Source organism: Triplophysa rosa, linkage group LG1 (assembly GCF_024868665.1).
Source record: "Triplophysa rosa linkage group LG1, Trosa_1v2, whole genome shotgun sequence".
NCBI lineage: Eukaryota > Metazoa > Chordata > Actinopteri > Cypriniformes > Nemacheilidae > Triplophysa > Triplophysa rosa.
Window position 1 is genome coordinate 27,926,138 of NC_079890.1, and position 25,236 is coordinate 27,951,373.

At 39.6% G+C, this 25,236-nt stretch overlaps 1 protein-coding gene across 4 annotated transcripts in view; it reads right to left on the bottom strand.

The window, feature by feature from the left end:
• Positions 1-5,087: 5,087 nt before the first annotated feature.
• Positions 5,088-25,236, bottom strand: part of mtss1lb (MTSS I-BAR domain containing 2b) — a 58,805-nt gene continuing 38,656 nt past the window's right edge. Inside the window, exons 4-15 of one of the 4 annotated variants that reach the window (XM_057335285.1) lie at positions 19,657-19,741; positions 18,216-18,307; positions 18,063-18,137; positions 16,770-16,778; positions 15,968-16,125; positions 15,211-15,318; positions 14,865-14,962; positions 13,322-13,454; positions 11,170-11,244; positions 10,021-10,194; positions 8,476-8,641; positions 5,088-8,308 (exon numbers count right to left, since the gene is read on the bottom strand). In XM_057335285.1, coding sequence (XP_057191268.1) covers positions 7,533-8,308; positions 8,476-8,641; positions 10,021-10,194; positions 11,170-11,244; positions 13,322-13,454; positions 14,865-14,962; positions 15,211-15,318; positions 15,968-16,125; positions 16,770-16,778; positions 18,063-18,137; positions 18,216-18,307; positions 19,657-19,741 — 1,949 coding nt within the window. In that variant the 3' untranslated portion in view covers positions 5,088-7,532. Of the gene's footprint in view, positions 8,309-8,475; positions 8,642-10,020; positions 10,195-11,169; positions 11,245-13,321; positions 13,542-14,864; positions 14,963-15,210; positions 15,319-15,967; positions 16,126-16,769; positions 16,779-18,062; positions 18,138-18,215; positions 18,308-19,656; positions 19,742-25,236 lie in introns of all 4 variants that reach the window. The other 3 variants (XM_057335264.1, XM_057335292.1, XM_057335276.1) reach the window with 3 other exon arrangements.

A 25,236-nucleotide genomic window follows, 5' to 3' on the forward strand; every position in this document is an offset into this window, starting at 1 on the left:
ACTAAACGAGCACACAGTAAATACTCTTTTCATGTTCTAAAATTCTCTAAAGCCTCTTTATCGTCCCGTTGAATATCATTGTTAAGATTTCTTAAATTAATCGTGGCCTACTTATTTTTAATTAAAGTTGCACTTGTGTGGTTTGAGAACACACCAGAGACGTGACGCGCTCACAAGACGTCCTAATTAAGTCGCGTGTTTTATATACTGTAGATGAAGAGGCTTGACTACCATTGAAGACACACACTTGAGCTCTGAGCAGTCCAGTGTACAACTGGGACTCTTTATACTCCTTCATGGGCTTCCACTGCAAATACCACAAAGCTGATGGCAGCAATGAAGGCTAAATTGAGAAGCTTTGTCTTTCACCGCTGAAGAGCTGAGTGTGAGATTGGTGCTTGGAGACTGACTCACTGGATACTTTAAAGGTATTTTTGGGTGTGAAAGACAAGAGTTGTTTGTGTTGCAACCTTGCATCTTAAAATAGGCTTTCAGAGTATTTTTTAGATGCAAACGCCACACATTTTAGAACGTCTTTGGCGCCCCCTGGTGTTTAAGAGCAACCTTATTAGCTTAGGATAGTCTAGCGGTCCCTTTAGTAAGGCCGTTTCTATAAAATGTCAACAATGTTTCTCTTGTTTTTTAGCATTTCTATTAAATGTGCCATTTAATTCCGTAATTTGTTTTGTTTACAAATGTAGAGTTTATGTGGAAAATGGATAACTCGGTGTTAAAAATGTTCAAAAAACATGTTTTTAATGTTATCATGTTTTTAATGCATTAAACACGTGTTTTATTGTGTTAGTTAGCTGTATTTTGTTCATTATTATTACTTAATCAAAACAACCCAACCTAATTGCACAATAAAAACACAACAATAAAATATTTTTTTATGAAAACTGAGTTCTGTTTTCTGTCTCTTCGGATAAACAAAAATCAGAAAAAAAAAACGTTTTCTTATCACATTCACAACTTTAAGCTTAAAATAATGATTTATGAGCTGTCTGGTCAGATTTCGTGGTAAATGTAGTTGTAAAGACACGTAAAGCAGCCTGCATTTTTTGTTTTTGTCAGATATCAGGACAGAATGCAAAAATTATGGATTGCAACTTTAAATACATATATCATTAACACAAAATATAGTACATACTGTGTGTTATCTTATATTCAGTATTTTATACCACGTTTATATTAGATATACTGCTTTATTTAAATTGGATAAACTTTGTATAAGTTGTTAATAATAATAACAACTTGTTATTTAGTCCTTTATCAGCCAATCATATATCTTTTTCATGGGATCAGAAATGAATGTCCAGTCTTGTGTATAATAACCCCTACAACTGGTTACTTGGGACAGAAGCCTACAACCATTACCATTAGTCTACCACCATCCCAACATCCCTAACATGCATACCTGCCACATTTGATAAGAAACTGAGATTCAATAAATAATGAATAAACAAGGAACAACCATGACCTCGCACAGTTTAAGTACAACTTTTATTAATACTGGAATCATCACAGTGTGTTGTGTTACATTAGCTGTGACAAAACTTAACAAAACTAGAAGGATAAATATGACCAAAAAGGAAATGATGTTATCAGCAACAGTGGCAAAACAGCTTTAGGAAAACGGCACAATAAATTAAGGAGCGTAAGAGAGGAAGCAGAAACAAAGACAACATCACCTGTAGCATTACTCAATTCAGATGAGGGTGCTGGGCTTGTTCAAAAAACAAATGCACATTAATCTTGTACACAAGAATGAAATTGTGAAACGTAATAAAATACACTGGCTAAATGTGTTGAGCTATGAAGCCTGCTTTTTTTGGGTCTGTTATGAAGTTTGGGGAATCGAGGGAGTGCGCGATGCTCCTTGTGTGTTGTGTGTGAGCAGCAAAGAAGAGACTGTGAGTCAGTCTGATAGCTTAAGACACCCAGCTCAGTTTCCATGACACCCGCTTTCCAAGTCCTGCCTCCGCGAGCACACGACCAAGGCAGCGAGGGGAGATTGCGATGTCGTGGCTGAACTGAGCGTGGGAGACAGGTGTCTTTCAGGGCATCTTCGAGGAACGGAGCGCGAGGAAGGGGATGCGTGTGTTCCAGTCTAAATTAGTATTTCGTCCCTCGGTTGGCGGTGCCACATGCTCATGTATTGTCTACGGTTATGTGAGAGGTGTGATACACGATTGGAAATGAAACCGCAGATGGTGAAAAGCTACTGAGGGTTATAGCATGTGAATGTCAAAGGCATAAAGTTGCATAAGGCTGACGTTATATTTAATGATTGTGCGCTACTCTATACATCATTTGGTTAGTTGTTACTCAATGTAAACAACCAAGGTTGGCCAATTCACTTCTATTTGGCATTAGTTTGGAACAAATTATACGCGAAGGCAGAAATAAAGCCACTTGTTTCATTTAATATGTGTTTGTGTGTGTGCGTGTGTGTGTGGGGGGGTCAAATAACCCTACGTTACAACAAAGCAATCAGTTGCGAGACCATGTTAGATTAAACAAATGTCAAATTATTGCCCTCAAAAATACATACACACCACCAAAGCACAAATTTCTAAACCACACCTTTCACTATTTGTGAATCCTGAGCTTTAGAAAACAGGCCAATGATTTCATTTTCACAGCTAAACTGTGAGGTCTAACATATGAACGGACACCGACGTATAGCACATCATGACGTACAGCAGGAGACAAATGAGCGCGACATGAGTAATGTTAAACATGACTGCACAAACGCCCGAATAATCACCTGAGAACCAAAAGAGTCGACGCTGCTGCGTGTGGGTGGGTATCGAGACGCTGACAGCCGAGAAGTGACAGATGATTTTTTTCCATGCCCCAGTTTCCTCCGAGGGCTTTTAACTGTCATCTTGCTTCATGACCTCGGGGGCAGAAACCCGCTGAGACTGACGTTACAATAAAGAGACAACAGTGAGCCAACTACCTGCAATCGGACTCTTCTCTCTTATTTCCTCTTCACCTCCTCTCCACATCGCTGCCTTTCTGTTTCTCTCACCAATTACGGCCTCATCTTTCTCACCTCATTCTACTTTCTCATTCTTTCCCAGTCAAGTCTCTTTCACTTGCACTAACTCTGCCATGAAAACCATCAAAATGAAGTTCTGCATGCATGCTCTGGATATGTAACTTATAGATGATGCTTTTTTGTCTAACTTGAAACTTAGAGACATACACAGCAAAATCGCCAGTGTTAAAAAGGGTCAAATGAACACTTAAAGAGTCTGGATTATACGTATATACACTGTGAGTGTTAATTTGACATTTTTAACACTGGCGATTTTGCTGTGTAGAGAGCGTTCACCATCTTACGTTGTATGTGCAAGTGTATGGATATATACAGAATTATGTACTGCTCTTTCATTGTTGGCCTTAAAGGAACAGTTCACCCAAAAATGAAAAATCTGTCTTTATTTACACACCCTCGAGTTGTTGTAAATCTGTATAAATTTCTTTGATCTGTTGAACACAAAAGAAGCTATTTTGAAGAATGTAGCAAAGCAAACAGTTCTGGGCATAGGCGTAATTTGCGGGTGGATGGGTGGGTCATGTCCCCACCACTTTTTGCCAAAGTCAGTTTTGTCCCCACCACTTATTGTAAGAAATAAAAAATACGGAGCGTCTATTTACCGTGCAAGTAGCCCGCTTTGTAAGCAGAGGCTATGTATACTAACTCCGCCCATCAGTTTCAGATTGGAATAGACAAAATGTAAGAAAGGCGCACGAAGCTTAACTGCTCCGGTGGCGTAGAGCGTAAAGCAAGCGTTACCTGCTTCACACATTCGTTTCAGTAGTTTTTGTTTCATCAAGAATTAATACGTTTAATTACGTACGGCAACAGGGTCCGTGTATCATCTGATCATTTGATTATTCCATTCAATATAACAAACGGAAAAAGAAAAAAAACAGTCGATATTTCATTTTTCCGTTTTTCTGTATGCACAAAAATAAAAAAACAATGTTTTTCTTCTTATTTCAGCTTGAAACGGGAAATACAATAAATAAATAAACCAATACGAAATAACGACCCTAATTACTGTTTTTCTCATTTTTGGGTGATTTTGCACGGATTTCTGCGCGCGCAGGCGCACTGTGTGAGAGCGGCAGCGCGCCTGAGCTCTTCACGAATCTCGCGATCGATCAGTTATCATTTACAATGGCTTCACTCGAGCTGTACATGTTTCATATTCATCAAATGTTTATTAATAATATGACATATGACGAGATGTCGGAAAAGAGGCCATGCTCTCTGGGGAACACTGCAACATTATTATGGTCCCTCCGTGTGGTACAGGCTCTGGCATGTTACCTAAAAACAGTAGCCTAATGCAAAAAAATCTGCATAATGGAAATTATTGCCTACATAGACATAGGCACATGACTACAATCATTTGGCAGTTTACTTGGTTAATTTAGCTAAAACTGAAGTAATGTAATAGTGCAAATGACTAGCCTACACAAAAACCACACAGTTTCAACACAAACTGAACATCTTTTATGAATTACTCTATAGCAGGACAGTAGTTTTAGCNGGGGCTGTTCGCATCACATAACTTCTAAATTACAAAAGTAATTTATGGATTTACACCTTTGCTGCTGCAAGCCAGCTGTGGCTACTTAATCGTTTACTTAAATTTCACATATTAAAAGCAATAATGCTAACAAACTTCGACTGTAAGCTCTGGAAAGTATTGTATGTGAACGTTAGGCATTGTTCAATATATATATTTGAAATATTTTTCACCGTCATGTCCTCCTCTCTCAGTGTGACTCTTTTAGTGGGAGTGAAAAGTACAAACAAAGCATATGCAAATGCATTCATTTCCATTTCGAGCTTCGCAAGTTCGCATGCACTTGATCCCGGTAAGCCGCTGTACATTGCGCATGCACAAAGCGCGCGCGCGCAGAAGACCCTGGGAAATCACCCAAAAATGAAAAAACATATAATTAGGGTCGTTATTTCGTTTTGGTTTATTTATTTATTGGATTTCCCTTTTAAATCTGAAATAAGAAGAAAAACATCGTTTTTTTATTTTTTGTGCATACGGAAAAACGAAATATCGACTGTTTTTTTCTTTTTCCGTCTGTTATATTGAATGGAATAATCAAATGATCAGATGATACACGGACCTCAGATGATACACTGACCCAACAGCCATCCTTACATATTGTATAATAAAGCACAAAATGCTTTAAATTATATATCGATGAAAACATGATATAGTTTAAAAACAAATGGAAGCAGATCTGATATGTGATGTGAAAATTTAGAATAGTGAGATCAGCGGATTCGAACCTGCTTCATTGCAGTGTCAATATGACTTGTCATGCGTCTTTCGCACTAACGTTACGCCACTGAAGCCGTCGATAAAGCGGCGCAGTTTTTATACTGTTTTCTAGAAGAGTCACCTACATGTTTCGCGCTTGTGACGTCCATGAATATTCCCGACGAGTTCTAACAGAAACAATTTTTTTAAGTATTGTTTGTGTCGTCTTTGTCCCCACCACTTTTCAAAACAAAGTTACGCCACTGGTTCTGGGGCACTTTTGAATACCATTGTCATTTTTCCTACTATGGTAGTCAATGGAGTCCAAGAACTGTCTGGTTACAAGCATTCTTCCAAATATCTTTCTCTGTGTTCATATCAGAACAAAGACATTTATACAGATTTGGAACAACTCGAGGGTGAGTATATGACAGAATTTTTTGGGGTGAACTGTCCCTTTAAAACGTGTTAACCCCGTTCTTTCGTTTCATCTCGCTCGATTATGGTCCCAGAGTTCCAGAACAGCACTATTTTCAGCAGAAGTTAGAACATTCACGTACATCCGTACTCACTGTGGCAAAGCAGATGTACTTTGTTCTTATTTTATGCTACAGGCATTCCTACAACAGAGTGCTCCATTTACGCAAAATAAATAAAAGCGAACCGAAAGTCGGGAAGAAAGTAGTAAGCGGCTGACGTTTTCTCAAGCAACAACACTATTTATGACTGCAGGGTTGACAGGGAGTCTTGGGAGAACAGAAAGTCACTCACAAACAGACACTACAGGACTAAAACTATGTTTTGACCTCCTATATCACCATCCAGTATCATCAGAGCATTGTGTTCCTCCCGTCAGGCGATAACAGGGAATCACCGTTCCGGTTACAGTACTGTGGTAAATAAAGATGCCCAGAGTAACCAGCGACTTTCCGATTGGTAGGTTTTTATTCCTATGTCATCTATGACAGGCAGTGGAATGCTTTTATCATAAATAACTGGATGAGTTTTCCTCCTCGAGTTCATTCTCTCGTTTTTTCGTCCCTTCTTCCCTTCCGCAGATCCGTTAAGTCCCCAAAAATGGCAGCCAGGTGTGTGCCTTCATCTAAGCTCTTTCAACAAGTTCCTGAAAAAATATATATTACAAACTCAAATCGGAAATTAAACATATCTATCAACTTACTTTCCAAATCATTCTGCCTATTCTTCCCATCTCTGCCTCACGTCATGTCTCTCTCTCTCTGACATCATCATCATACGCATCATCTCTGTGTGTCGCAGGGCATGCGACCGCGTCCTCTCACAGCATTCACCACACACAGTGTGGCCACAGTGACAACTAGTGGTCAAAGCTTCACCTTAAAAGTGCTCATTTCTCATCCTTATTTACTTAAATAAGCCACACTTAGACTTATTAAACAAGAAGTAACCGTCTTCAAAAGCTTCTGAAGACACCTGAAACCATATAGCTTTATTAAAAGCTGAACCTTCCCCCATCATTGAAAAAAAGGGAAAAAAACATTATTGCTCCATATTATCACGGCGGTTTCTCACCTTAACTCCACAAATCCATATACCTGACACAAACATACTACTAAGAGTTAGGTGGATTAACTGCTCGTCTGGTAAATAAAGCAAGCAGCCAACAGAAGTGTATAAACAAAATATAAATCCCGTCCCTCTACGCCAACCACAAGCTGACCTGCAGCAGAACCCAGCTCACCTCCAGCTCGACTATCAGACCAAACACCATAAACACTTTTAAAATGTGATGTCATATTCGCTGGAGGTGAGGACGGGGCTAAACAAGGTGTTGTGGAGGGCAGGATTCGAGAAACGCCCCTGAAATAAAGATGAGCTTCTCCGGCACTGATTCCTGGGGTCCATAGTTTGGGGTGGCTGTTATTTTAGGGGGACCATAGAGGACCAGAAAATCCTCCAACATCCTGGTCCCGGATTCTTTCAGTAGTTCATTGTCTCACTACAGTTCAACTATCCCGTGGTGATGGGCGTGTTAAAAAGACAAACATGCGTTCGGACACGCTACGAGTTATATTGGCCTTGGCCTGCTGTTACATATCATTAACTTTTTTCATTATTGTTATTCATTATTTCATCACGTATTTGCTCTAATGACTTTAAACATTTATTGTTTTTTTTATCCTCTTCAAGCTCATTTTCTAAGGAGTCAACTCGAAGTCTTCTTCGGTCTAGTTTCTCTAGGAGCCATCACAAAATCCGGGGCGCGGAGCGATCGTTGGAGACGGTTTTGCGCAGTCGGACGCCTCGACGGATAGACACCAGCATGTCCTCACCCTCTTCCGGGTCAGGCTGGGACTCGGGGCCTGGCGGGGGCTTATTCGGAACCGAGGGGAAAGGAAACTGGCCCTCGCCTAAGGCATGAGCGCTGGCCACCAGCTCCCCAATCTTCTCCACCAAACTGTGACGGTTGGCGGCCAGAAGATGATCCTCTTCGCCCGCTTGGCCGTACACGCTCATCTCTAAACCGCCCACGCCCCCCGCTCCCCAGGCCGTGTTGGGCAAGCTCAAGCGCTTCGGAGAGGCCTTCACGTACTCCAGAGCCCCCGCGGAGCTGTCGTCCGGCACATAAAAGACACATTCTTCGCTACCCACACGGGCGGGTGGGCCTGTGCATCCGCCGGGCGAGTCAGGCACAGTGGGGGTCTTAACTGGCACAATGGGTGGGCGTATAGGTATAGGGCCAGCGTTGGAGAGGGTGCGTCTTACTCCGGGCTTGGTAGATGGCGTTCGTCGAATGGTGGCAGTGCCGTGCAAACCACCCCCACCGCCTCCCCCAGGTGGTCCACCCAGAGCACCGACTCCGCTGGGCAGGCCTGCCGTGCTGGCGGGGCGTTTAGTCTGTATCATGCGCCGGTAGTTCTGGGCGATATTACTGTGGCGGGGAATTGTGGAGGATTTATCGAATTCAGCCTGGCCATCGGCCTCCGTGTCTCCATTGACTGAATAGGCATCATAATCAGAGCCTGATAAAAAACACAGCCACGCATAAAATCATTAAAGTCAGGTCTCTTCTGAACTCCCCAACCACTTGACTTTTAACATTATATGCACATAATAACGGCTGTGAGTTAGAGAGTAAACGTGGGAGTATACATGAGAGTAAATGTGGGTGTTTATGAGTGTGTGTTACCCTGTGAGGGGATAGTATCTTCTGAACAGGATGGTGTGGTGGTCTGTGTGCTGTATCCACTGGAATACTGAAGGGAATCTCGGCTGTTATTCTGCTGCTCCATGCTGAGTCCTCGTGTCAACACCATGGCCAGATCACTAGCAGCTGGAGAGACTTCCTCCCCATGCTGACCAATAACATACAAACATCAGTTATAAAACCAACTCTTAAAGGTATAGTTCACCCAAAAATGAAAATTCTGTCATGAATTACTCACTCTCTAGTTGTTCCAAACCTGTATACATTTCTTTGTTCTGATGAACACAAAGGAAGATATTTGGAAGAATGTTAGTAATTTTCAGTTCCAGGATGTCATTGACTACCATAGCAGGTCAAATTAAAATGGTAGTCAAAGTTGCCCCAGAACTTTGCGCTTTCCTTAACTCTTCAAAATATCTCATTTTCTGTTCAAAACAGTAATTTTTTCTACTACGGTAGTGAATGGAAATCTTCCAAATATTTTTCTTTGTGTTTAACTGGACAAAGAAATGTATACAGGTTTGAAACAACACGAGGGTGAGTATATAAGGACAGAATTTTCATTTTTAGGTGAACTGTCCCTTTAATAAAAAACGACACATATGTGTGTTTGTTTTGAAGAGCCCCCGTGGTGAAACTATTTGTTTGTTGTCGTATACATGTCTATGTTATGTTTTAATATGCTTTAGGACAAACTGTGCAAATTCATCAGTCTAAACAATTGCTGAAATACTGAGTATTTTTGCCACAAAACTGCAGTTTACCAAAGACGCAGATCACATCACACAGTGAGCGAGTGGGTCTAGGAGTTGTTGTGATAGATTGCATATTCATAAATCCGTGTAATTAAAGCTACAAAGTTACATTCAAGCTATTTTCACAAAAAAAGGGTTTAAAAATGTCATCTTGATGATCAAAATTGAGCTTTAAGGGATAAAATGATCAACTACAGCTTTCAAAAACTTATGTTTATATATACAGTATATATTTTCACATGACTGAAATGTTAATTTTATTAATCTTAAAAATCTGGAAATGTTTGAAATTATTTTTGTAACGTTTTTGAAATAAATTATGTGTGGACTGAATAATAAAGGAAATGGAAAATAAAAGCATATCAATATTAAATTCAGTAGCAACAACATTAACAGACGTCATGTGGCCCAAACTTAAGTTCCGGTAGACCTCCACAAAGAATTAACTGTTGAGTAGTTATTTAATTTTATACAATTAATTTAAAAACGGTTTGCATTATTTAACAGTTTCTTTGCACACATAATTCCCAATGTTACATGTGTGTAACTAAGTTTTGTTTTAATATTGTTAATATTAAGTGGGGAAAATGTTCATAAACAAAGAGTATATGACCCAAAGCTTTTGAAAGTTATTGCATATGTTTAGATGTATACCCTTTTTTTATTTACTTGTCATTTTCAACAGGTACTTTAAACTACATTTTGCTTTCACACAATGAAAAATGTTAGGTATTATGCTTTTGATGCATTTTTCAAATTTGCTGAAGCTTACCTTGGCAGCTATAGTAGCCGGGGTCATTCTTGGTCTCTGGGGGTCTTCTGAATGCATCCCAGAATACCCCTGAGACTGAGGAGAGGTTTCTGCTTCCCTCAGCCTATCAGCTTCTTTCCTCCTCTGAATTGTGCTGGCCAATGGCTGCTCATTGGAACCTACCTTGGACCAATCCTGAAGAAGTAGGTGTGGTTAGTTCAGGGTAAAAATTTGCAATGTATGGGTCTCAAGGGCAAGAGAGATCACCAGCCCACTATCCAGCAGTTTGAGTGTCCTTTAAACCCGGTTGGATTGAGTCTTATGTGCTTTAGAAAACTCCCAATTCGTTGTGTTTGTGTCACTGAACTCACGTGTACCTTCCGTGGCCTGCTCGGTTTAACAAATCTCACGGCCAGAGATTTGAAACCAAGATAGAACAGCAAACATTAATGCAGTGTGTTAAAAAGCAAAATGGCTTAATGAATGGTTAAGCAGGATGAAACCAAAACAGAACTTTGTCAATAAGCGTAATTCAGGAGCCCTGCTGAAAAGATAAACTTGCTGGTCCAAGCCGGTTTATGATGGTCAGTGCTGGTTTGGCACCAGACAATGTGGAACAGAAAACACAAAATATCCAGGTGACCAGCACTGCTGGTCTTTTCAACAGGGAGGCGCATATTCAACATCCAAGCATGCACTCAAAAAGCAAACCAAAAAAAAACTGCAATGAAAAAGTGCCAATGGAGACAAACCTTCCAGCAAGATGTGGGAGAGGGTATGTTGGATCCAGGGGAGCGGTTATAGGGTGGGGACGCAGGAAGTATGACAGAGAAAGGCCTGATGGAGCCAGTGTGAGAGAGAGCAGGGCGGAAGGTAGCGAAGGACAAGCCAAACTGCGGAACGATAGAGATAAGATCGAGACCGTCAGAGTAGTGAGAGCATCCCTCCCCTTACACACGGGTAGGGGAGGCTTTGTGTGCGGCCACCGCTTGGCAGACACATGCTGAGAGTGGCAGGGGAAGATCAGATGTGATGAGAAACTGCTGAAACCAGCAGGGGAGTGAAGAACCCAGACTGCCATCATCAGCAGAAACCACAGGGGTCTCATATACAAACAATACATGATACCACATACAGTTACAGAACATTCATGTCATAGTGTATACTTACTGTAGTAGGTGAGCTACACTCACTAACTGATTGACAGGTCTCAGACGCCTCTGAAGATGCTGAACTCGACGATTTCTGTAAGAGACACAGTCCCAGACAAATGTCAGAAAGGAAAATAATTCTTTGTTTGTAATAAATGGATGCTTCAGAAATCATCCATATTTTACATTAAACCTTGGATTGTGTTATTGTTACTCAAGTTTTAAAATCAATGCAGACATAAACAAATACAGTATGTAAAAATACATACACATTTACTTTAACCCATTTACAAGCAACATAAACAACCTATATGGTTAACATTTGATAAATCACATTTATGAAAAAAGGTGATAATTGTTTTTTGGCTAAAAATGTGTGGAAAAATCATGTTTATCTTAAATAAATGTAAATGTCTGAGGTTAAAAAAAATGAATTGGATAATTTTTTGGTAAACACTAATTTCAAGTTATTTGACCTGCCAAATTTTGTGTTGCCAAGTAAACCTCCAAAAGTGACAAGTGTATGGCTACTACATGGCTATAGTTCTAAAATGTTCAGAGCTGTGGTAGAGATTTAGACTCCCACAATAAAAATAATGTACTACGCTATAGTATTTACTATTATAACCTGTAGTAAGATACTATAGTGTTTTCAAACCTTACTACAGTAAATATTCAAATATACTACAGTATTTATTACGGATTATCAATTTATATTATAGTAAATATTAAAGTATACTTACATTACTAATATTATGCTTTATTATAGCATACTAAAGCATGAAATTGCTATTATAATTAGTTAATTGTTGTAATCTGTAGTGTATATAATAAAGTAAATATTATTGTATATTACAGTATATTTTTATATGGCTATTTTTTTCTATTATTTAATGAATTTGATTTAAAAGTTGAGGAGTTATATGCACTACCTCAAAAGAAATTATGAACACTGTCTGGTGTGTTTGGCATTATTTCTCTCAACAAGCTTATGCTTAAAGTGACAGTTCACCCAAAAATTCTGTCATCATTTACTCACCCTCTTGTCATTTCAAACCTGTATGACTTTCTTTATTCTGCAGAACACAAAAGAAGATATTTTGAAAAATGTTGTGCACTGGCCCCCATTCACTTGCATTGGTTTTATGTCCATACAATAGAAGTGAATGGGTGAAAGTCATTCAGGTTTAAAATGACAAGAGGCAAACGATAACAGAACTTTCATTTATGGCTGAACTCGCCCTTTAAAGTGTTTGTGATATTTCTTAGGCATGTAACATACATACAGTAGGTAGCAGAATCACAGTCAAACTAAACGGCTTTTCCTTCAGTGAGGAGAGAAAGTAGCAGTTTGACTCACAGACAAGTGGATTTCTCTTGCACATGGAACGTGCTTAGAAAGCTCTTCTGTGATATAAGCATATGTTCCACATACAATGCTACACAAGCACATTTCACACGTATTTTTGATACATTTTTTTTCAGAGAATGTAATAAGCCACATAAAATGGTGTGCAATGTTAAGTCTTGCCCACAAGAGGGCACTGTAATACAGATACACACATGGAATCTTGTTGCTTTTCTAGAGATGAGAATTACAGTATGATAAACCCATGGCTACTTCAAGATCAGATTGTATCACCTCATTTTTAAAAGGGAGAAATCTGAAGAGCTCATATTAATGCAAAGCAGAGCCTTTATATCTGCCGTTTATTTATAATGGAAAAGTACATGGAGAGTAGATTTGCTGTCATTGAACAGATACCTTTGGGGTTGTTAAATTCATATTTACAGTTATGGCTTGTTTTCAAGGTGCTATAGTTTACTAAACCTAAGACGTAAACATTTCTGTTAATTGAAATAAAATAAAATATAGGCATAAATCTTCATTTATTAAACTTAAAAATGTTGCAACACAATTTTGTTGAAGTTTTAGTTTAAGTTGAGGCGCTACAATTATGAACTAAAAATGAATAAAAACAACTAAAACTAGAACATAAAAAAATAAAACATATAATATATAACAAAACTATAATAACTCTGCTAGTTTTAGGTCACTTTCTGTGATTTCCATAAAGCAACTACGCTGGAAAAAAAAAACTTCAAATCAACATTGAAACTGAACACATCACTCTGAAACATTTCTGAAACAAAGCCTCATTATGAAATACCTGGCTGGTTATATCAGAGGGCATGGGTGACGGGGGTTTGGAATAAGCATTGGCATCCTGCGAGATGAAGCCGGAGTCGTGGGAGGAGACGCTGCTGAGGCGGTGCGCGGCGGTAGTCAGCGGCTGGGCCAGGCTGCGGTAGCGACAGGACGAACCGGGTGAGTGAGTCTGAGAGCCCCCAGAGGACCGAGAGGCGCTACTGTGGGCACTGTTTACACTGCTGCAGAGGTGAGGGAGGGTGTGACAGGGCAGAGGACCAGGGTACAAGATGTAGTAGTGAACATGTCAGGGAGATGAAGTAAGAGGAGGTGCATGAATCACATTCACAAAATCACAATGAGGATTACAGGATGAGGTGTACAAGATGATTAACAAATACAGAAATGAAAAAGAAAGATCAGAGGATGAAACAGGAATGGGAGATGTATGAGGGAATTTTGACAAAATGGTATATAAAATAAATAAGGAGATATTTGGGAAAGAGTGATGTAATGGTAAAATGGGTGAGAATGAAAGTTAGAGCGAGGGGGGGCAAAGGGAAAACACATGTAAGACAAAGTTTGACAGGTGTGACACAGGGGGCCTTGTATGGAAAGCAAAGGTTGTGTTTAAATGTGTCGGCCGTGTGGAGCCAACACACATATACTAACCCCTCTGATTCCATACAAGGCGGTTCACACAAACAGGTACTGCATAAAACAAAGCTTTAATTGGCCCTGGAGCTAATGGTGTAATGGGACTGGTTATGTAAAAGTGAGTGACTATCAAAGCGTAATTGTGACATCATTTAAAAGACTATTCCAGGTTAAAAACAACACATGAATATTAGACAGATGCTGCTGTTGGAGTTTTAGTTGTATTTAACATGGAATATTCATTTAGGAGAGCACAGAGCTGAAGTTACAGCGAGCCTATAATTCCTTTTTCAGCCACTTGATTGAAAATGAATTGATAATGGAGTAAAAATTCAACAACGTATTAAACAAACACGTTTAGTGTCATTGCTGCTGTTACACTATTGACTTAATCACAGGAAATCAATGGCTGAATAACACAAATCAATAAGTGTTAAACTGTGTTTGTTTAAAGCAATACAAAACATTTTAGTGACCAAAGTATGTGCTGTGAGACTGTATTGTGGTTTCTGATGTAATAAAGGGGTTTACAGATGTGATGTTAACATACAGTGAGATTGTGTGGAGCAGCAGCAGCGGCAGTAGCTCTCTCTCTCTCTCTCTCTCTCTCTCTCTCTCTCACAAACACTCACATTCAAAATGTTCCTTCACAAAAAAATTATTGGTAGACTGCCACGCACAAGTTATGTTTTGCAGTTAACATTACTATTTCACAACACAGTGCTTCTGCTGTGCAACAAACAGCAACGTTTGTTATTACAGTAAAATATTGTATCAATTTATCAAATTAAATAAAAGCCAAACACACATTACACAACACAAACAATCCAGCAGAAATAAAGTAATTACTGTAATCACAAATACAAATTTACTGTGTCAACATACACTAACAGCTCTCTCTCTCTCACCTGCACATGCTGCTTTTCCTGGAGCCGGAGCTGCTGGGGGAGGAGGGGGGAGTCTGGTAGGACCAGGAATAATCAGACCCCTTAAGATCTTTTATTACCTAAAATAGAGACAATGTTAGTTTTAGTCTCAAATAAAGATAATATTACCAGCAATTTTTGATCTTGTTTGGACATTTTGGGTCCCCAAAAACAGTTTTAAATCAAACTAAATTATGTTTATTTGAAAATGTAAAAATGCAGAAAGTTTTGTGTGAGGATACGGTTTAGGGGATGGGGATACAATATACAGTTTATGCAGTAGAAAAATTATGTCTAAGTAACATCCAGTGTGTGTGTGTGTGTGTACCTGCTCGCTGGCTGGGGGTAGTTTATGGGGATCAGAGGTTAAAACAGTGAGGTCATCAATAATAGCCTGGAGATGAGTGATCTCTCCCAGCATGGCAATCTCTCCATTCTAACAAAACACAAGGCCCACAAGTTCAAAGGTTGTATTACATCACATTCTTGATGTCATCAATTGCTAATGTTAATCAAACAATAGGTGTCTATTAAGTTATTACATATTCTAAGAGCGTACACCTGTCTGAATATTTGCTTAAAGTGAGAGTTCACCCAAAAATGAAAATTCTGTCATCATTTACTCACCCTCTTGTCATTTCAAACCTGTATGACTTTCTTTCTCTGCAGAACACAAAAACGGATATTTTGAAAAATGTTGTTGACCGAACAGGGATGACAGCCATTCACTTGCATTGGTTTTGTGTCCATATAATAGAAGTCAATGGGTGCCACCTCTGTACGGTTATCAACATTCTTCAAAATATCTTCTTGTGTGTTCTGCAGAAGAAAGAAAGTCATACAGTTTCGAAACGACAAGAGGGTAAGTAAATGATGACAGAATTTTCATTTTTGGGTGAACAATCCCTTTAACTAAAACCTCGTCACAGGGATTAATAAAGGATCTATCGATCTACAGTATATCTATCTGTATCTTTAACTTATTTTTCCTATATTTCCCTGTGTAATGCTTATCGAAGACACCTTTAAAGCTCAGTATGTGAAATTATAGTAAAAAGTGCAACATAAAGAGAGGTGAGCTATACCACGACGGGCTGCAGGAAGCTGATGAAGGTACAGAAACGTCCTCTCTCTTCCACCAGGGCGCGCCGCACTGCCTGCTTCTCTGTCTCCTCCATCAACAGGTACATGTCATTCACATCCTGCATGGCACTGTCCAGCTGAGGCTGAAGGTCTCCACGGCCTGAAGGGGGGCGACAGAGAACACAACAGAAGAGAGGGAGACAGGAGCGGGTATGAAACGAGGTAAAGAATGGACAGAATTAAAAAATGGCCAGAAAGATTTAAATGAAATAGGAGTATTAACAAAGATGTGAGCAAAAAAGGAAAAGGGAGAAAAATATGAACATTAGAATATGAACATCGTTCTCTCCCAACAACAAACGTAATGGATACAAAAAACACAGGACATGATAAACTACTCCGACTAGCACCTACACAACACACAACGACAGATGCCTTTAAACTCAGTACTCGGTTTTCTACTCGTAATGACACACATGAAATGTCCCAGAAGAAGGTAAAAGGTTAACTCATGCAGACTAGATTGTTAGAAATGGCCATAACTCCTGCTGAGGAAGCAAAGTCATCTGCACTAGAAATGCTTCCAGGTACACAGGCAGCATGCATGCTGGGATAGAATCAGCAAAATCATGCAAAAAGCGAGACGGGGCTGTCATTCTATATCACTCGCTCAGAATGTCATGTGGAGGTTAAATCTTATTGTGAAGAACAGTTTTGAGTGACTTTGTTGAGTTGAGGCCAGGTTAAAAGGCCATGCAGAAAAACAACGGAGTGCAACAGCTTTTCGTGGAAAAACATACTCACCCTGTAGCTCTAGAGAGGGAGAAGAGATGAAAGAGAGAGAAAGAGATTTTCCAAAAGAAGGATAAGATGAGAGCGCGAGAAAGAGAGAAAGAGAGAGAGGAGAGAGAAAGGAAGGAGAGCACTGTGTTAGGGTTAGTATTAGGAAGCAATTCAGCTCATTGCATGGCCAAATTGTTTCAGCGAGGTCAAAGCCAAAACAGCAACCAAATCAACCCCAAATGAAAATAGGCTCAGTCTTAAATATACTGTAGCTTTTAAATCTCAAACAGTCTTACAAATAATAGGAAATCTGACTCTTAAAGGAATAGTTCATCCTAAAATGAAAATTCTTCCCCTTTCAAAACCTGCATGACTGTCAGCAACACAAAATATATGTATGTAGCACAACATCCACAGTTATCTGTACGTCACACACACCTGTCACATGGCAGCTGTCAAAGACTACATTCATGACGCTTTTAGGATTGTGCTATTTTGACATTTTTGGAGCTTGGCAGCGCCTAGTCACCATTGACTTTCATTTGTATAGAAGCCCCGACATTTTGCTAAACCTCTCTGGAGTTAAACAGGTGAAAGAAAGTCATGTTTGAAAAGACACGAGGGCAATAAATTCTAACAGGGTTTGGATGAACTTTCCCTTTAACACGATAAATCAGGAGCTTTTCCTTTAACAGCAGAGTCTTCCTAGTAACACACAGAACTGTCATCCTATCTTCAAGAGCAGAAATTATTGGCTGCTGGGAGGAGAACAGAAACTGCTTAGCAAATGAGATGAGGGATGCACTTCGGCTTTTCAGCCAGCAGAGGGAGTCACTTACATTACAAAGTATGTTTTCTCATATAAATGGATCAGTAGACTAAACAACTAGCACAGGTGAAGTGCTTTCCAGTCGATTCGGCTTGTAAAAACACATGTAATACTTCAGAGACCGTCCATTTTCTTCCAGACGCCAGTGAATAGTGCACATTCAATAATGGCATTGATCAAACAACAGCTTGTTCAAAGCCAAAAAATGGCCAGCTTTGACCTTGAAGAAATGTCCTTTACATAAGCTCAACCTCTCTGCTTAGTGTGATGTAACGTAATTCAACAGGTGTACTTGAAGATGGCACATCTAAAGCATGCTGTCATATTGAGTTTCTTGAGCGAGCAGACTGTGTAGACGTGGATACTGTATACTTTATGTTGTTTGTGGTTGCTTGTAGCACAGTACTACCTTGTAGTCTTCATTGATTGTAAGGAACCATGTCCAAATTTTTATTGTCTAGTTAAGTATTTATTTCAGTGTTTACCTTTCCTGGCTTTCTTCTGTAGTTTAATGGTGTCTGAAGATTTCTTCTTTATTTCATGACGAGAGCGTTTGTATTCTGTGAACAAACAAATATGTGGTTTATCATGGCATGAGAGATATAAAGTGAATATAGAAAAAGGCAGTGCTTAGTCACCTTTGGCATGATCCTTGTCCAGTTGATTGGCTGTTTTTTTCCAGTCTTCAATGCGGTCCTGTAGAGGGGTTATTAGGCTCTCCATCAAAGCACTGAGAGAGAGAGAGAGCGAGAGAGAGGGAGAGAGAGAAAGAGTGTGTGTTGAGTGTTGAAGAAAAATTAAGTGTTTAAAATGCTTTTGGGTATTTAATAAACACAATACAACCCACACTGTGTAGTTTCATGTACACTACTGGTCAAGTTTGGGATCGCTCACTCATTCTTTATTTATATATTTTTCCACATTTTAGAATAATAGTAAACTCATCAAAACCACGGAATAGTACAATTGTAACTGTGGGAATTATGATGTGATTAAAAGCATTCAAAATAAATTTACTTTTTTACTTTTATTTTAGCACCTTCAAAGTAGTCACCCTTTGACTAGAATTTGCCAAATAGTTCTCTTGGCATTTTATAAGCCGTCTTTATAAGCATTATTGATGTCTCAACCAGGGACGCTTTTTAAACAGTATTGAAGGATTTTCCATCTATGCTGGACTCTTATTGGCTGCTTTTTATTCATTAATTTATTCATTTGTCCAAGTAATCCATTTAAAGGGGTCATATTGCATGGCTAAAACGAATATTATTGTTTGTTTTAGATGTAACGCAATGTGTATACACCATTTAAAGTTTAAAAAACGTTGTATTTTCCACATACCGTGCATGTTTGTATCTCTTCTTTGCCCCGCCTCTCTGAAACGCGCTGATTTTTTACAAAGGTCATTGCTCTGAAAAGCGAGGTGTGCTATGATTGGCCAGTTAACCAGTGCGTAGTGATTGGTCGAATACTGCAAGCATTTCACGGAAATGTAACGCCTCTTACCATATTCGGAACATCAGGTTCCAAAGCAATTGTACTGATAGACGATACAATGAAATTTACAATTACGCCCACCTTAACTACGTGTAGATTTGGGCGGTCTTAGTCAAATCATGTTACGAAGTTACGTAGATTCGCCGGTGTGTTGTTACACGAGGCGTTTCAGGCAAGTCTGGTTGAGCATTCGCTTTTAGATAGAATGCATCTTTTGTTCCCACACTTTCATTTGTGCAATTTTACATGCATGCATGCATGGGCAACTTATAACACACCAAAAACACAGAAAAACACGTACTTCCGCCATATGACCCCTTTAAAAAAACATTTTTTATAAAAATGTAGCTTTCTAGAAAGAAATTAATATGTTGGCACAATTATATGTTTGTCCACACAAGTGATTTCGAACATTGAAACATACACCTTCAAATTAAAAGATTTTTAAGAGAATGAGAAACATTTTTCTCAAGTGATCCCAAACTTTTGACCGGTAGTGTACATTTGAATGTATCATAATTCATTGCTATGAACAATGAGAACAATGACACAGAAAGTGGACGACAGAAGGTGTGTTCATACTTAGTAAAATGGCGTAGTTTAGCCTCGATGCTGCGATGTCTCATACACATCCGGGTCAGCGCTGATCCAATATCCCTGGTGGCACCTACAGAACACACAAATGTTCAGTCAGATCAAAACATACAGAGATGATTATAGTAGAATGTACAGTAACAACAATGACTACAGCAGTCCTTCAAATATTTACATTGACACTTTTACTAAATGTACACAGTTCAGGCTGTATACATGAAGCAGTTACGTTGAAAGCACTACCTAATGTGTGAGTGTAACCTGTAGCCAGAGTATAAATAAAGCTATTTTTAGAAGCGGGTGAACATTTGGAAAATCCTGACCTATCCTGAGTATTTATAACAGGCAGTCTGCTTTCTTCCAAAGAAGGTGGCTTGGAAACCTACTATTTTCCCGAAGTGTTTACACATCAAACTGAATTGTTGAACAGAGAAGGCGATAAATAAAGTTTGGAAGTGTTACCTGGACCCCACTAGCCATTTAAACTGTACCACGAATTTCAGTCTATGACACAATGTTCTTAAAAAAGCTCATAAAACACAACATGAAAACAGACAAAATAAACATTTGAAGATAAAAAGTAAACACTGGCTGGTAAAGTAACTCAAAACATACTAAGGCATCTGTCCAATAAACATTAAAGGCCTTCAGTCAGTGCGCTTCTAAATGACAAGCTGGAAGTGGAAAGCAATGATTTTCCCATCTATACCACACATATTATGCAATTTCAGCTTTTTCGCGGAGTAAAAAAACTAAATTCCAGCAATAAATCTGGCTCTGTGCTGACCTTAGATCTCCCAGCATCAGACTACAGAATGCCATCCAGCCGGTTGACAGTACTTTAGTAATCCAGGTTTTTCAGGGTTAATCTAGATGAGACCAACATCAAGAAGACACCCACCCACCGTGACCCGACCCCAAAATTCTGCCATCTAGGCCAAATGTCTCTTTGTGAGACTGATATTGACTCAAATTCATGACTATTCTCACTAAATGTTTGAGTATAGTCTGCATTTGCATCTGTATCGTTCCTAATTTGACCAATAATATTACACTGCATCACTCTCAAAGAGCAATTGAGCCAATCATGATGCCAAGACATGATGCTAATTCACTTAAAAGCGGCTTCTGTAGGAGCCAGGTGGTCGAGTGGTGTTCGTGCTCCAACATGTGGCGCCGGTGCGTCCTGGGCGACCAGAGTTCGAGTCCCGGCTCGTGGTCCTTTCCCGACCCTACCCCCTCTCTCATCCACTTTGCTTCCTGTCCTCTCTGAAAAGAGTCTCTCTCTGTCAAATAAAGGCAAAAAAACGCCAAAAATAAATCTTAAAAAAAAAAAAAAGCGGCTTCTAAATGAATAAACTGGACGCAAATCATAATGGTAGGCTGAGATGTTTGAGAACATTAAAAGGTCAAAATATAATATTAAATACAGGCTCAGAACAAAAATGTAACATCTCATTATTGACCCCTTGAAGGTGCAATGTGTAAGATTAAGGGGGATCTATTGACAGAAATGTAATATAACATACATAACTATGTCTTCAGAGGTGTATAAAGACCTTACATAACGAAGCCTTATGTTTTTATTACCTTAGAATGAGCTTTTTGCCGTTGGTTGTAATTCGTAACCTCACCACTGGATGTCGCTAAATTTCACCACTGGATGTCGCTAAATTTCACAAAGTGGACCTTTAAAGATCCCTCACTGTACATTTTCCCCTAAAAGGGATAGCATCGGAACAATTTGAATGTATTTAACTTGACTAACATTTTCAGCATGGCTGCTCTGAGGTGCTGACATGCTGACAAGCACACACTCAGAAGAGCACACATGCATATAAACACTGAGAGAGGCTGAAGTACGCATGAAAGAAGCTCCATTCATAATTAACACATTCCTGCCTCATGCCTCCGGTTCTACTCAGCAACCATTCATTAATCCAACCCACAAACACACACACACAAACAACACACCCACGGCGGAGTCAGCTGATACATGTTAGACAATGTCTAATATCAAAGTGCCATAGCCCTTTCATGAGTGAAAAGTAAGAGTGAAAAATTGACCAAAGAGCAAAGGCAACTAGAAAATGTGTGAATAGAGATGGAGAGAGCAAGAGAGCGTTCTTTGCACATTGTAATTGCTTTTGAATTGAGCCGTCTCTCAGCCTGTGCTTGTGTCTGTCTACAGTGGCATTGTATGTTTTTCTGTTTGTGGTTATTACTTTCCTCAAAAGACCACACAAACAAAATCTGTAATGCAAAAAGGAGACTTCTGACATCTGGGAAACATTACATTTTGCACTTCTGGTCTTCTGCACATGTGCATGCAACCATTAAAAGAAACCCTAATTTGCTCTTTCATTGCTCAGAAGATGGACTGAAGTATTAAAAATAGATATAAATGAGACTATCAGTATGTGCATTTAAAATAGCAAATCTCTTGAGTGCATGACTGTGCAAAACTGAACACAATGCAAGACATTGTTAAGAACAGTTTTGAAACTCTAGAGGAGATTGCTGTCAGGAATACCAGGAGAGTCTCTGTTTGCTCTTCCTTTATTCTGACAACTGCCTGTATTGAATATGTTATATTGAAGAGATCTCAACTGTGATGTGTGTCTGATGTAAACAATTTAAATGAAAACACAAATCTGAAATGTTTCGGATGTCCAGCCTGGCGTGTTTTTACTGCAGTAATCTGTATAGAGTGTCAGTATTCACAGAGTGCTGTCGCCTCCATCCGTTACAGCAGTCTGTGTTTACTTTTGCCCCACTGCTAGGACCCTCACCGCTACGATAGCCCACACATATTGATTTTTCTCATGGCATTTAGTCACTGCAAGCAGACCACTGTGAAAAGCACACCCAAAAATTAAAAAATATAAATAATTAATAATAATTAATAATCGTCCTCATGAAAAAGGGCCCCACACACTTTTACAAAAGCATCATCAATACATGAATACACTGTTGATAACAAATATAAAATCACATATAGACACACGCTCTGATGACAGACGTGTTTGTGATCATATTCAGTTATGTATGAAAAATGAATCATCTGTCAGTTGGGAATTCCTTCAGTGGCTTCTAAACTTAATTGAATAAAGTAACTGGATAGACATGGCCATTTACATTGCTGGCAACCTTCAGAAAGACATACAGGAGGAGAGAGAGAGAGCGAGAGAGAGAGAACGAGAGAGAGAGAGAACGAGAGAGAGCGAGAACGAGAGAGAGCGAGAGAGAGAGAGAGAGAGAGAGAGAGAGAGAGAGAGAGAGAGAGAGAGAGAGAGAGAGAGAGAGAGAGAGAGAGAGAGAGAGAGAGGAGAAGAAGAAGAGAGGAGAGAGATGAAGGAGAGAGAGCAGGATACGAGAAGAGATAGAGAGAGAGAGAGAGAGAGAGGAGAGAGAGAGACGAGAGAGAGAGAGAAGAGACGGAGAGGATCGAGAGAGAGAGAGAGAGAGAGAGAGAGAGAGAGAGAGAGAGAGAGAGAGATGCTGACTGGGGTTTAGGAAATAGCTAGCGCACAGGTGTCATAGGCCCTTAACCTGTGTTGCTATTTCACTTCACAAAAGCAAATCTGAAGCTGACAGTGAAAAAAATGAATTATACAATGATAGAATAACTGTCAAAAATCAGCAAAAATACTGAGCCATAAAAAATAAACTGAAAAATTAATGTTTCCTCTTCTGCTAATGTTGAATTAAAGACGGTCTCACAGATTTTTCATTTACTAAACCAATTGGCTGTTTTAACTGGCTAGTTAGTAACTGTCAAGCCTCTTTGCTGTTTCCAGGGCAACAGATGGTGGATGAGACATGTAGTAAAGGTCCCAGAGCGGACTGTGCATTGAGTGGTGCCAAAAATTAATCAGTCTGTGTCGAATGACAGGACAGTAGCCGCTATGACAGCGCACTCGAGTCATTCATCTGTTGCTACATACCGCCTTAAAGTGGAAGTTCATCCAAAAATCAACTTTGTGTGATTTTTTACTCACCCACATCACGTTAAACATGTTTAGAGAACTTCCGGCGTCTTCGGAACACAAATGAAGATATTTAGGTGACATCCGAGAGCTTTCCAGGTCTCCTCATTGAAACCATGGTGTCAGTTTTTGCCAAGGTCCAGAAAAGTACTAAAGACATCGTTAAATTGGTCCATCCGCGCATAGTGGCTCAGTTGATTTTTTTTGAAGCGACGATAATGCTTTATGTGCGAAAAACAAGCCAAAATACCGACTTTAATCGATATATTCTCCTCTGTCTTGTCAGTGTATGGCGCGCGTTCACGCGAGCACTTCTTCGGCCCTGTCCCAAATGACGCACTTCATGTGGACTTGCGGTCTCGTGGACTTAAATTGCGCGTTCTCGCCAAATCTACGAGTCCGTATATTGTCCCATTTGTCTTTTTAGCGCTCAGAAGACTGCTCTCGAGCGCCTCCTTTGTGCCCTCGATGCAGATTCCACTAAAGTCCCCTACCCAGGAATCCTTGCGAGCGCCCAATCACAGAACGGATGGGAGGAGTGTCGTGGATGTCAGACGGCACTCACTTAATCCTTGGTGTTTCGAGTCAGATCCGTGGGCGTGGCTTGTTGGTTTTGACTAAATCTTTGGTGTTTCAAGTCTTACGAAACCTTTACCCTAACCCACACCCTAACCTTACTCTAACCATCTAAACTACCTATGATTGTTAAAATTGACGAAAAAACACGTTTGGGTGATCACGTCTGACTCGAAACACCAAGGATTTAGTGAGAGCCGATGTCAGACACGTAAACATGACGGATACATTTTTAAATGTATGTTTTGATAAAATTCAAAATTAATTTATTAATTAGTTACTTATTCGTATTATTGCTTATTTATTTTCTATTAAGCCAGCTATTCAAGAATAAAAACTTTTAATGCAGTGCATTTTCTTACTTAAGGTAATAAGCCATGTTTTGTTGTAGATTTATATTTAGTTGTCTCTGGGCTCTGTAAAGCTGAACAACACAGCTTCTGTATTATAGAGAAATATTAAATAACAACATATATGCATATTAAGAACACATTATGCACATTAAGTATAGTGTAAACAAATTAATAAATATACATTCATGATGTCTGACAAATGAATGCATTACAAACATAAATATCTATTGCATAATGCTCGGGTGGCATATCGACATATGAAACACAAACATATGAAATACAGAACAATAAAAACCAGCAGCTCCAGTCTCAAATAACAACAATGGGACAACAAGTGGTTGACTTCACGCGGCGCTGCGCAGACTGATCAGCGAATGACAACAAAGTACCGCGAGAGTGATTAGAAAGCACCGCTTGCTCTTTCCGGCATGATGTCCTCAAGTCTGTCCCAAAATGCACTCCCATGTACCCTTGTGGACTCGTGCCTGGTGCCCTATAGGTCTGCACTTCCTGACGTCATCAAGTGTGGACTCGGAGGAGGTCCACAAGACCGGAGTGCGCCATTTGGAACAGGGCCTTCGTCTTCTGCATGTAAACACAGAGTTGCGCTTCCGCGTTGTGAGTCAGAGCGCCGTCATCCAATAGGGGCA